Below are 16,016 nucleotides of genomic sequence, written 5' to 3'. Positions count from 1 at the left end.
GTGTGTGTGTGTGTGTGTGTGTGTGTGTGTGTGTGTGTGTGTGTGTAGAGTGTCAGCAGGGTGTGTGTAGGTCTCAGCTGTCAGTTATAACAGGAAGAGGGAACCACAGCCAGGGAGGAGTGGCTCGTATCCGCCCTGCTGTCATAGACTACCTCAACACACTGGGCTACAGGTACACACACACAGGGCTACAGGTACACACAGGGCTACAGGTACCTCAACACACTGGGCTACAGGTACCTCAACACACAGGGATATAGGTACCTCAACACACAGGGCTACAGGTACACACACACACACAGGGCTACAGGTACACACACACACACAGGGCTACAGGGTACACACAGGGCTACAGGTACACACAGGGCTACAGGTACCTCAACACACTGGGCTACAGGTACCTCAACACACAGGGATATAGGTACCTCAACACACTGGGCTACAGGTACCTCAACACACAGGGATATAGTTACCTCAACACACAGGGCTACAGGTACACACACACACACAGGGCTACAGGTACACACAGGGCTACAGGTACCTCAACACACTGGGCTACAGGTACCTCAACACACAGGGATATAGGTACCTCAACACACAGGGCTACAGGTACACACACACACACTGGGCTACAGGTACACACACACAGGGCTACAGGTACACACACACACAGGGCTACAGGTACACACACACACAGGGCTACAGGTACCTCAACACACAGGGCTACAGGTACACACACACACACACAGGGCTACAGGTACCTCAACACACAGGGCTACAGGTACACACACAGGGCTACAGGTACACACACACACACACACACACAGGGCTACAGGTACACACACACACAGGGCTACAGGTACACACACACACACAGGGCTACAGGTACACACACACACACACACAGGGCTACAGGTACACACACACACACTGGGCTACAGGGACACACACACACAGGGCAACAGGTACCTCAACACACTGGGCTACAGGTACACACACAGGGCTACAGGTACACACACACACACACTGGGCTACAGGTACACACACACACAGGGCTACAGGTACACACACACACAGGGCTACAGGTACCTCAACACACTGGGCTACAGGTACCTCAACACACTGGGCTACAGGTACCTCAACACACAGGGATATAGGTACCTCAACACACTGGGCTACAGGTACCTCAACACACAGTGCTACAGGTACACACACACACACAGGGCTACAGGTACCTCAACACACAGGGCTACAGGTACCTCAACACACTGGGCTACAGGTACCTAAACACTCAGGGCTACAGGTACACACACACACACAGAGGCTACAGGTACCTCAACACACAGGGCTACAGGTACACACACACACAGGGCTACAGGTACCTCAACACACTGGGCTACAGGTACACACACACACACACTGGGCTACAGGTACCTCAACAAACTGGGCGACAGGTACCTCAACACACTGGGCTACAGGTACACACACACACTGGGCTACAGGTACACACACACACTGGGATACAGGTACCTCAACACACTGGGCTACAGGTACCTCAACAGACAGGGCTACAGGTACCTCAACACACTGGGCTGCAGGTACACACACACACTGGGCAACAGGTACCTCAACACACTGGGCTACAGGTACACACACACACAGGGCTACAGGTACCTCAACACACTGGGCTACAGGTACCTCAACACACTGAGCTACAGGTACACACACACACAGGGCTGCAGGTACACACACACTCAGGGCTACAGGTACACACACACTCAGGGCTACAGGTACCTCAACACACTGGGCTTCAGGTACCTCAACACACTGGGCTACAGGTACCTCAACACACAGGGCTACAGGTACCTCAACACACAGGGCTACAGGTACACACACACACACACACACAGGGCTACAGGTACCTCAACACACTGGGCTACAGGTACCTCAACACTCAGGGCTACAGGTACACACACAGGGCTACAGGTACACACACACACACTGGGCTACAGGTACACACACACAGGGCTACAGGTACACACACACACACACACACACACAGGGCTACAGGTACACACACACACAGGGCTACAGGTACCTCAACACACTGGGCTACAGGTACCTCAACACACTGGGCTACAGGTACCTCAACACACTGGGCTACAGGTACCTCAACACACAGGGATATAGGTACCTCAACACACTGGGCTACAGGCACACACACACACACACACACACAGGGCTACAGGTACCTCAACACACTGGGCTACAGGTACCTCAACACACTGGGCTACAGGTACCTCAACACTCAGGGCTACAGGTACACACACACACAGGGCTACAGGTACCTCAACACACAGGGCTACAGGTACACACACACACACAGGGCTACAGGTACACACACACACACAGGGCTACAGGTACCTCAACACACTGGGCTACAGGTACACACACACACACACTGGGCTACAGGTACCTCAACAAACTGGGCGACAGGTACCTCAACACACTGGGCTACGGGCACACACACACTGGGCTACAGGTACACACACACTGGGCTACAGGTACACACACACACACTGGGCTACAGGTACCTCAACACACTGGGCTACAGGTACCTCAACACACTGGGCTACAGGTACACACACACAGGGCTACAGGTACCTCAACACACTGGGCTACAGGTACACACGCACACAGGGCTACAGGTACACACACACTCAGGGCTACAGGTACACACACACTGGGCTGGTACCCTCAACACACTGGGCTTCAGGTACCTCAACACACTGGGCTACAGGTACCTCAACACACAGGGCTACAGGTACACACACACAGGGCTACAGGTACACACACACACACACTGGGCTACAGGTACACACACACACAGGGCTACAGGTACACACACACACACAGGGCTACAGGTACCTCAACACACTGGGCTACAGGTACACACACACACAGGGCTACAGGTACCTCAACACACTGGGCTACAGGTACACACACAGGGCTACAGGTACACACACACACAGGGCTACAGGTACCTCAACACACAGGGCTACAGGTACCTCAACACACTGGGCTACAGGTACACACACACACTGGGCTACAGGTACACACACACACTGGGCTACAGGTACACACACACACTCAGGGCTACAGGTACCTCAACACACAGGGCTACAGGTACCTCAACACACTGGGCTACAGGTACCTCAACACACTGGGCTACAGGTACACACACAGGGCTACAGGTACCTCAACACACTGGGCTACAGGTACACACGCACAGGGCTACAGGTACCAACACACTGGGCTACAGGTACCTCAACACACTGAGCTACAGAGTACACACACACACAGGGCTGCAGGTACACACACACTCAGGGCTACAGGTACACACACACTCAGGGCTACAGGTACCTCAACACATTCTGGGCTTCAGGTACCTCAACACACTGGAGCTACAGGTACCTCAACACACAGGGCTACAGGTACCTCAACACACAGGGCTGGTACACACACACACACACACACAGGGCTACAGGTACCTCAACACACTGGGCTACAGGCACCTCAACACTCAGGGCTACAGGTACACACACAGGGCTACAGGTACACACACACACTGGGCTACAGGTACACACACACAGGGCTACAGGTACACACACACACACACACACACAGGGCTACAGTACACACACACACAGGGCTACAGGTACCTCAACACACTGGGCTACAGGTACCTCAACACACTGGGCTACAGGTACCTCAACACACTGGGCTACAGGTACCTCAACACACAGGGATATAGGTACCTCAACACACTGGGCTACAGGTACACACACACACACACACACAGGACTACAGGTACCTCCAACACACTGGGGCTACAGGTACCTCAACACACTGGGCTACAGGTACCTCAACACTCAGGGCTACAGGTACACACACACACACACAGGGCTACAGGTACCTCAACACACAAGGCTACAGGTACACACACACACACAGGCTACAGGTACACACACACACACACAGGGCTACAGGTACCTCACCACACTGGGCTACAGGTACACACACACACTGGGCTACAGGTACCTCAACAAACTGGGCGACAGGTACCTCAACACACTGGGCTACAGGTACACACACACACTGGGCTACAGGTACACACACACTGGGCTACAGGTACACACACACACTGGGCTACAGGTACCTCAACACACTGGGCTACAGGTACACATGCACACAGGGCTACAGGTACACACACACTCAGGGCTACAGGTACACACACACTGGGCTTCAGGTACCTCCAACACACTGGGCTTCAGGTACCTCAACACACTGGGCTACAGGTACCTCAACACACAGGGCTACAGGTACACACACACAGGGCTACAGGTACACACACACACACACTGGGCTACAGGTACACACACACACAGGGCTACAGGTACACACACACACAGGGCTACAGGTACCTCAACACACTGGGCTACAGGTACACACACAGGGCTACAGGTACACACACACACACTGGGCTACAGGTACACACACACAGGGCTACAGGTACACACACACACAGGGCTACAGGTACCTCAACACACTGGGCTACAGGTACCTCAACACACTGGAGCTACAGGTACCTCAACACACAGGGATATAGGTACCTCAACACACTGGGCTACAGGTACCTCAACACACAGGGCTACAGGTACACACACACACACAGGGCTACAGGTACCTCAACACACAGGGCTACAGGTACCTCAACACACTGGGCTACAGGTACCTAAACACTCAGGGCTACAGGTACACACACACACACAGGGCTACAGGTACCTCAACACACAGGGCTACAGGTACACACACACACAGGGCTACAGGTACCTCAACACACTGGGCTACAGGTACACACACACACACTGGGCTACAGGTACCTCAACAAACTGGGCGACAGGTGCCTCAACACACTGGGCTACAGGTACACACACACACTGGGCTACAGGTACACACACACACTGGGCTACAGGTACCTCAACACACTGGGCTACAGGTACCTCAACACACTGGGCTACAGGTACCTCAACACACTGGGCTACAGGTACACACACACAGGGCTACAGGTACCTCAACACACTGGGCTACAGGTACACACGCACACAGGGCTACAGGTACCTCAACACACTGGGCTACAGGTACCCTCAACACACTGAGCTACAGGTACACACACACAGGGCTGCAGGTACACACACACCAGGGCTACAGGTACACACACACTCAGGGCTACAGGTACCTCAACACACTGGGCTTCAGGTACCTCAACACACTGGGCTACAGGTACCTCAACACACAGGGCTACAGGTACCTCAACACACAGGGCTACAGGTACACACACACACACACACACACAGGGCTACAGGTACCTCAACACACTGGGCTACAGGTACCTCAACACTCAGGGCTGGGTACACACACAGGGCTACAGGTACACACACACACACTGGGCTACAGGTACACACACAGGGCTACAGGTACACACACACACACACACAGGGCTGGTACACACACACACAGGGCTACAGGTACCTCAACACACTGGGCTACAGGTACCTCAACACACTGGGCTACAGGTACCTCAACACACTGGGCTACAGGTACCTCAACACACAGGGATATAGGCACCTCAACACACTGGGCTACAGGTACACACACACACACACAGGGCTACAGGTACCTCAACACACTGGGCTACAGGTACCTCAACACACTGGGCTACAGGTACCTCAACACACAGGGCTACAGGTACACACACACACATAGGGCTACAGGTACCTCAACACACAGGGCTACAGGTACACACACACACACAGGGCTACAGGTACACACACACACACAGGGCTACAGGTACACACACACACAGGGCAACAGGTACCTCAACACACTGGGCTACAGGTACACACACACACACTGGGCTACAGGTACCTCAACAAACTGGGCGACAGGTACCTCAACACACTGGGCTACAGGTACACACACACACTGGGCTACAGGTACACACACACACTGGGCTACAGGTACACACACACACTGGGCTACAGGTACCTCAACACACTGGGCTACAGGTACCTCAACACACTGGGCTACAGGTACACACACACAGGGCTACAGGTACCTCAACACACTGGGCTACAGGTACACACGCACAGGGCTACAGGTACACACACTCAGGGCTACAGGTACACACACACTGGGCTTCAGGTACTCAACACACTGGGCTTCAGGTACCTCAACACACTGGGCTACAGGTACCTCAACACACAGGCTACAGGTACCTCAACACACAGGGCTACAGGTACGCACACACACACACACAGGGCTACAGGTACCTCAACACACTGGGCTACAGGTACCTCAACACTCAGGGCTACAGGTACACACACACACACAGGGCTACAGGTACCTCCAACACACAGGGCTACAGGTACACACACACACAGGGCTACAGGTACCTCAACACACTGGGCTACAGGTACACACACACACACACTGGGCTACAGGTACCTCAACAAACTGGGCGACAGGTGCCTCCAACACACTGGGCTACAGGTACACACACACACACAGGGCTACAGGTACACACAGGGCTACAGGTACCTCAACACACTGGGCTACAGGTACCTCAACACACAGGGATATAGTTACCTCAACACACAGGGCTACAGGTACACACACACACACAGGGCTACAGGTACACACAGGGCTACAGGTACCTCAACACACTGGGCTACAGGTACCTCAACACACAGGGATATAGGTACCTCAACACACAGGGCTACAGGTACACACACACACACTGGGCTACAGGTACACACACACAGGGCTACAGGTACACACACAGGGCTACAGGTACACACACACACACTGGGCTACAGGTACCCCTCAACACACAGGGCTACAGGTACACACACACACAGGGCTACAGGTACCTCAACACACAGGGCTACAGGTACACACACACACAGGGCTACAGGTACCTCAACACACAGGGCTACAGGTACCTCAACACACTGGGCTACAGGTACCTAAACACTCAGGGCTACAGGTACACACACACACACAGGGCTACAGGTACCCCAACACACAGGGCTACAGGTACACACACACACAGGGCTACAGGTACCTCCAACACACTGGGCTACAGGTACACACACACACTGGGCTACAGGTACCTCAACAAACTGGGCGACAGGTACCTCAACACACTGGGCTACAGGTACACACACACACTGGGCTACAGGTACCCCTCAACACACTGGGCTACAGGTACCTCCAACACACTGGGCTACAGGTACCTCAACACACTGGGCTACAGGTACACACACACAGGGCTACAGGTACCTCAACACACTGGGCTACAGGTACACACACACACAGGGCTGCAGGTACCTCAACACACTGAGCTACAGGTACACACACACACAGGGCTGCAGGTACACACACTCAGGGCTACAGGTACACACACTCAGGGCTACAGGTACCTCAACACACTGGGCTTCAGGTACCTCAACACACTGGGCTACAGGTACCTCAACACACAGGGCTACAGGTACCTCAACACACAGGGCTACAGGTACACACACACACACACACACACAGGGCTACAGGTACCTCAACACACAGGGCTACAGGTACCTCAACACACTGGGCTACAGGTACCTCAACACTCAGGGCTACAGGTACACACAGGGCTACAGGTACACACACACACACTGGGCTACAGGTACACACACACAGGGCTACAGGTACACACACACACACACACACAGGGCTACAGGTACACACACACAGGGCTACAGGTACCTCAACACACTGGGCTACAGGTACCTCAACACACTGGGCTACAGGTACCTCAACACACTGGGCTACAGGTACCTCAACACACAGGGATATAGGTACCTCAACACACTGGGCTACAGGTACCTCAACACACAGGCTACAGGTACACACACACACACACACAGGGCTACAGGTACCTCAACACACAGGGCTACAGGTACCTCAACACACTGGGCTACAGGTACCTCAACACACTGGGCTACAGGTACCTCAACACTCAGGGCTACAGGTACACACACACACAGGGCTACAGGTACCTCAACACACAGGGCTACAGGTACACACACACACAGGGCTACAGGTACACACACACACACAGGGCTACAGGTACCTCAACACACTGGGCTACAGGTACACACACACACACTGGGCTACAGGTACCTCAACAAACTGGGCGACAGGTACCTCAACACACTGGGCTACAGGTACACACACACACTGGGCTACAGGTACACACACACTGGGCTACAGGTACACACACACACTGGGCTACAGGTACCTCAACACACTGGGCTACAGGTACCTCAACACACTGGGCTACAGGTACACACACACAGGGCTACAGGTACCTCAACACACTGGGCTACAGGTACACACGCACACAGGGCTACAGGTACACACACACTCAGGGCTACAGGTACACACACACTGGGCTTCAGGTACCTCAACACACTGGGCTTCAGGTACCTCAACACACTGGGCTACAGGTACCCTCAACACAGGGCTACAGGTACCTCAACACAGGGCTACAGGTACGCACACACACACACACAGGGCTACAGGTACCTCAACACACTGGGCTACAGGTACCTCAACACTCAGGGCTACAGGTACACACACACACAGGGCTACAGGTACCTCAACACACAGGGCTACAGGTACACACACACAGGGCTGGGTACCTCAACACACTGGGCTACAGGTACACACACACTGGGCTACAGGTACCTCAACAAACTGGGCGACAGGTGCCTCAACACACTGGGCTACAGGTACACACACACAGGGCTACAGGTACACACAGGGCTACAGGTACCTCAACACTGGGCTACAGGTACCTCAACACACAGGGATATAGTTACCTCAACACACAGGGCTACAGGTACACACACACACACAGGGCTACAGGTACACACAGGGCTACAGGTACCTCAACACACTGGGCTACAGGTACCTCAACACACAGGGATATAGGTACCTCAACACACAGGGCTACAGGTACACACACACACTGGGCTACAGGTACACACACACAGGGCTACAGGTACACACACACAGGGCTACAGGTACACACACACACACAGGGCTACAGGTACCTCAACACACAGGGCTACAGGTACACACACACACACAGGGCTACAGGTACCTCAACACACAGGGCTACAGGTACACACACAGGGCTACAGGTACACACACACACACACACACACAGGGCTACAGGTACACACACACAGGGCTGGTACACACACACAGGGCTACAGGTACACACACACACATAGGGCTACAGGTACACACACACACACAGGGCTACAGGTACACACACACACACACAGGGCTACAGGTACCTCAACACACTGGGCTACAGGTACACACACAGGGCTACAGGTACACACACACACACACTGGGCTACAGGTACACACACACAGGGCTACGGGTACACACACACACACACACACAGGGCTACAGGTACACACACACACAGGGCTACAGGTACCTCAACACACAGGGCTACAGGTACACACACACACAGGGCTACAGGTACCTCAACACACTGGGCTACAGGTACACACACACACACTGGGCTACAGGTACCTCAACAAACTGGGCGACAGGTGCCTCAACACACTGGGCTACAGGTACACACACACACACAGGGCTACAGGTACACACAGGGCTACAGGTACCTCAACACACTGGGCTACAGGTACCTCAACACACAGGGATATAGTTACCTCAACACACAGGGCTACAGGCACACACACACACACAGGGCTACAGGTACACACAGGGCTACAGGTACCTCAACACACTGGGCTACAGGTACCTCAACACACAGGGATATAGGTACCTCAACACACAGGGCTACAGGTACACACACACACTGGGCTACAGGTACACACACACAGGGCTACAGGTACACACACACAGGCTACAGGTACACACACACACACTGGGCTACAGGTACCTCAACACACAGGGCTACAGGTACACACACACACACAGGGCTACAGGTACCTCAACACACAGGGCTACAGGTACACACACAGGGCTACAGGTACACACACACACACACACAGGGCTACAGGTACACACACACACAGGGCTACAGGTACACACACAGGGCTACAGGTACACACACACACACACTGGGCTACAGGTACACACACACACAGGGCTACAGGTACACACACACACAGGGCTACAGGTACCTCAACACACTGGGCTACAGGTACACACACAGGGCTACAGGTACACACACACACACACTGGGCTACAGGTACACACACAGGGCTACGGGTACACACACACACACACACAGGGCTACAGGTACACACACACACAGGGCTACAGGTACCTCAACACACAGGGCTACAGGTACCTCAACACACTGGGCTACAGGTACCTCAACACACAGGGATATAGGTACCTCAACACACTGGGCTACAGGTACCTCAACACACTGGGCTACAGGTACACACACACACAGGGCTACAGGTACCTCAACACACAGGGCTACAGGTACCTCAACACACTGGGCTACAGGTACCTCAACACTCAGGGCTACAGGTACACACACACACACAGGGCTACAGGTACCTCAACACACAGGGCTACAGGTACACACACACAGGGCTACAGGTACCTCAACACACTGGGCTACAGGTACACACACACACACTGGGCTACAGGTACCTCAACAAACTGGGCGACAGGTACCTCAACACACTGGGCTACAGGTACACACACACACTGGGCTACAGGTACACACACACACTGGGCTACAGGTACCTCAACACACTGGGCTACAGGTACCTCAACACACAGGGCTACAGGTACCTCAACACACTGGGCTACAGGTACACACACACAGGGCTACAGGTACCTCAACACACTGGGCTACAGGTACACACGCACACAGGGCTACAGGTACCTCAACACACTGAGCTACAGGTACACACACACACAGGGCTGCAGGTACACACACACTCAGGGCTACAGGTACACACACACACTGGGCTTCAGGTACCTCAACACACTGGGCTTCAGGTACCTCAACACACTGGGCTACAGGTACACACACACACACACACAGGGCTGGTACCTCAACACACAGGGCTACAGGTACCTCAACACACTGGGCTACAGGTACCTCAACACTCAGGGCTACAGGTACACACACAGGGCTACAGGTACACACACACACTGGGCTACAGGTACACACACACAGGGCTACAGGTACACACACACACACACAGGGCTACAGGTACACACACACACAGGGCTACAGGTACCTCAACACACTGGGCTACAGGTACCTCAACACACTGGGCTACAGGTACCTCAACACACAGGGATATAGGTACCTCAACACACTGGGCTACAGGTACCTCAACACACAGGGCTACAGGTACACACACACACACACACAGGGCTACAGGTACCTCAACACACAGGGCTACAGGTACCTCAACACACTGGGCTACAGGTACCTCAACACTCAGGGCTACAGGTACACACACACACACAGGGCTACAGGTACCTCAACACACAGGGCTACAGGTACACACACACACACAGGGCTACAGGTACCTCAACACACTGGGCTACAGGTACACACACACACACTGGGCTACAGGTACCTCAACAAACTGGGCGACAGGTGCCTCAACACACTGGGCTACAGGTACACACACACACTGGGCTACAGGTACACACACACACTGGGCTACAGGTACACACACTGGGCTACAGGTACCTCAACACACTGGGCTACAGGTACCTCAACACACTGGGCTACAGGTACACACACACAGGGCTACCTCAACACACTGGGCTACAGGTACACACACACAGGGCTACAGGTACCTCAACACACTGAGCTACAGGTACACACACACACAGGGCTGCAGGTACACACACACTCAGGGCTACAGGTACACACACACTGGGCTTCAGGTACCTCACACACTGGGCTTCAGGTACCTCAACACACTGGGCTACAGGTACCTCAACACACAGGGCTGGTACCTCAACACACAGGCTACAGGTACGCACACACACACACACAGGGCTACAGGTACCTCAACACACTGGGCTACAGGTACCTCAACACTCAGGGCTACAGGTACACACACACACACAGGGCTACAGGTACCTCAACACACAGGGCTACAGGTACACACACACACAGGGCTACAGGTACCTCAACACACTGGGCTACAGGTACACACACACACACTGGGCTACAGGTACCTCAACACACTGGGCTACAGGTACACACACACACAGGGCTACAGGTACCTCAACACACAGGGCTACAGGTACCTCAACACACTGGGCTACAGGTACATACACACACTGGGCAACAGGTACCTCAACACACTGGGCTACAGGTACCTCAACACACTGGGCTACAGGTACCTCAACACTCAGGGCTACAGGTACACACACACACAGGGCTACAGGTACCTCAACACACAGGGCTACAGGTACACACAACACACACACAGGGCTACAGGTACCTCAACACACTGGGCTACAGGTACACACACACACACTGGGCTACAGGTACCTCAACAAACTGGGCTACAGGTACACACACACACACAGGGCTACAGGTACCTCAACACACAGGGCACAGGTACCTCAACACACTGGGCTACAGGTACACACACACACACACACAGGGCTACAGGTACCTCAACACACTGGGCTACAGGTACCTCAACACAGGGCTACAGGTACACACACACACACACACACACAGGGCTACAGGTACCTCAACACACTGGGCTACAGGTACCTCAACACACTGGGCTACAGGTACCTCAACACTCAGGGCTACAGGTACACACACACACAGGGCTACAGGTACCTCAACACACAGGGCTACAGGTACACACACACACACACAGGGCTACAGGTACCTCCAACACACTGGGCTACAGGTACACACACACACTGGGCTACAGGTACCTCAACAAACTGGGCGCAGGTACCTCAACACACTGGGCTACAGGTACACACACACACTGGGCTACAGGTACACACACACACTGGGCTACAGGTACCTCAACACACTGGGCTACAGGTACCTCAACACACTGGGCTACAGGTACACACACACAGGGCTACAGGTACCTCAACACACTGGGCTACAGGTACACACGCACACTGGGCTACAGGTACCTCAACACACGGATCTACAGGTACACACACACACAGGGCTGCAGGTACACACACACTCAGGGCTACAGGTACACACACACACTGGGCTTCAGGTACCTCAACACACTGGGCTACAGGTACCTCAACACACAGGGCTACAGGTACCTCAACACACAGGGCTACAGGTACACACACACACACACACAGGGCTACAGGTACCTCAACACACTGGGCTACAGGTACCTCAACACTCAGGGCTACAGGTACACACACACAGGGCTACAGGTACCTCAACACACAGGGCTACAGGTACACACACACACAGGGCTACAGGTACCTCAACACACTGGGCTACAGGTACACACACACACACTGGGCTACAGGTACCTCAACAAACTGGGCGACAGGTGCCTCAACACACTGGGCTACAGGTACACACTCACACTGGGCTACAGGTACCTCAACACACTGGGCTACAGGTACCTCAACACACTGGGCTACAGGTACCTCAACACACTGGGCTACAGGTACCTCAACACACAGGGCTACAGGTACCTCAACACACAGGGCTACAGGTACCTCAACACACAGGGCTACAGGTACCTCAACACACCGGGCTGCAGGTACACACACACACACAGGGCTACAGGTACCTCAACACACAGGGCTACAGGTACCTCAACACACTGGGCTACAGGTACCTCAACACACTGGGCTACAGGTACACACACACAGGGCTACAGGTACCTCAACACACAGGGCTACAGGTACCTCAACACACTGGGCTACAGGTACCTCAACACACTGGGCTACAGGTACACACACACACACACACAGGGCTACAGGTACCTCAACACACTGGGCTACGGGTACCTCAACACACTGGGCTACGGGTACCTCAACACACTGGGCTGCAGGTACACACACACAGGGCTGCAGGTACACACACACACTGGGCTTCAGGTACACACACACACTGGGCTACAGGTACCTCAACACACTGGGCTACGGGTACCTCAACACGCTGGGCTACAGGTACACACACACAGGGCTGCAGGTACCCACACACACTGGGCTACAGGTACACACACACTGGGCTACAGGTACCTCAACACACTGGGCTACAGGTACCTCAACACACTGGGCTACAGGTACACACACACACAGGGCTACAGGTACCTCAACACACTGGGCTACAGGTACACACACACACACTGTGCTACAGGTACACACACACACTGGGCTACAGGTACACACACACACTGGGCTACAGGTACACACACACACAGGGATACAGGTACCTCAACACACTGGGCTACAGGTACCTCAACACACTGGGCTACAGGTACACACACACACAGGGATACAGGTACCTCAACACACTGGGTTACAGGTACCTCAACACACTGGGCTACAGGTACCTCAACACACTGGGCTACAGGTACCTCAAAACACAGGGCTACAGGTACACACACACACAGGGCTACAGGTACACACACACACAGGGCTACAGGTACACACACAATCATTATGTCAATACTAGGTAACGCGACACACTGGGCTACATGTACACACACACATAGGGCTACAGGTACCTCAACACACTGGGCTACAGGTACCTCAACACACTGGGCTACAGGTACACACACACACACTGGGCTACAGGTACCTCAACACACTGGGCTACAGGTACACACACACACAGGGCTACAGGTACCTCAACACACTGGGCTACAGGTACACACACACACACTGTGCTACAGGTACACACACACACTGGGCTACAGGTACACACACACACAGGGATACAGGTACCTCAACACACTGGGCTACAGGTACCTCAACACACTGGGCTACAGGTACCTCAACACACTGGGCTACAGGTACCTCAACACACTGGGCTACAGGTACTTCAACACACTGGGCTACAGGTACCTCAAAACACCGGGCTACAGGTACACACACAATCATTATGTCAATACTTGGTAACGCGACACACTCACCCCCCTCTCTCCCTTCCTTTCCTCCCCCTCTCTCTCTCTTCCTCTCCCCCCCCCTCTCTCTCTCTGCCTCTCTCCCCAGGTTTACTGAGCCTAAGCCAGGTCTGTTGCTGGTGTGTCTGAACTGAGATGAAGCTGTCATGTGACTGACTGTCCTTATCAAGACACTACTGTCTCCTCCCCTCTCCCTGGAATCTACCTCTACCACTTCCTCTCTCACATACACAAAAAACACACCATCCCCTCTCTCTCTCTCTCTCTCTGTCTCTCTCTCTCTCTCTCTCTCTGTCTCTCTCTCTCTCTCTCTCTCTCTCTCTCTCTGTCTCTCTCTCTTGCTCTCTCTCGCTCTCTCTGTCTCTGTCTCTCTCTCTGTCTCTCTCTCTGTCTCTCTCTCTCTCTCTCTCTCTCTCTCTCTCTCTCTCTCTCTCTGCCTCTCTCTGTCTCTCTCTGTCTCTGTCTCCCTCTCTTTCTCTCTCTGTCTCTCTCTCTCTCTCTCTCTCTCTCTCTCTCTCTCTGTCTCTCTCTGTCTCTCTCTCTGTCTCCCTCTCTTTCTCTCTCTGTCTCTCTCTCTGTCTCTAACAATTATTTTAATAGCTGCTGAAGAAATTGTCTTAATCTATTTTTATGTCTTCACTGTTGCCATGTTTGTACAATATTTGTGTTTTTGTATGAAACTTTATCAGGATTTACAAACAATGACAGAGCAAGAGTTCATTTTAAATTAT

General features: G+C 53.6%; 2 protein-coding genes across 2 annotated transcripts in view; both read left to right on the top strand.

Annotated features, from left to right (window-relative positions):
* Window positions 1–15,615, top strand: part of LOC135507225 (NEDD4-binding protein 2-like) — a 16,292-nt gene extending 677 nt beyond the window's left edge. Inside the window, exons 2-3 of the mRNA XM_064926819.1 lie at window positions 49–172; window positions 15,374–15,615. Coding sequence (XP_064782891.1) covers window positions 49–172; window positions 15,374–15,419 — 170 coding nt within the window. The 3' untranslated portion in view covers window positions 15,420–15,615. The remainder of the gene's footprint in view (window positions 1–48; window positions 173–15,373) is intronic.
* LOC135507226 (slit homolog 2 protein-like) overlaps window positions 1–16,016 on the top strand; it is a 640,120-nt gene that overhangs the window by 152,401 nt on the left and 471,703 nt on the right.

The sequence above is a fragment of the Oncorhynchus masou genome, chromosome 20 (assembly GCF_036934945.1).
Source record: "Oncorhynchus masou masou isolate Uvic2021 chromosome 20, UVic_Omas_1.1, whole genome shotgun sequence".
NCBI classification, from domain to species: domain Eukaryota; kingdom Metazoa; phylum Chordata; class Actinopteri; order Salmoniformes; family Salmonidae; genus Oncorhynchus; species Oncorhynchus masou.
This window is presented reverse-complemented; position numbering and strand designations above follow the sequence as displayed.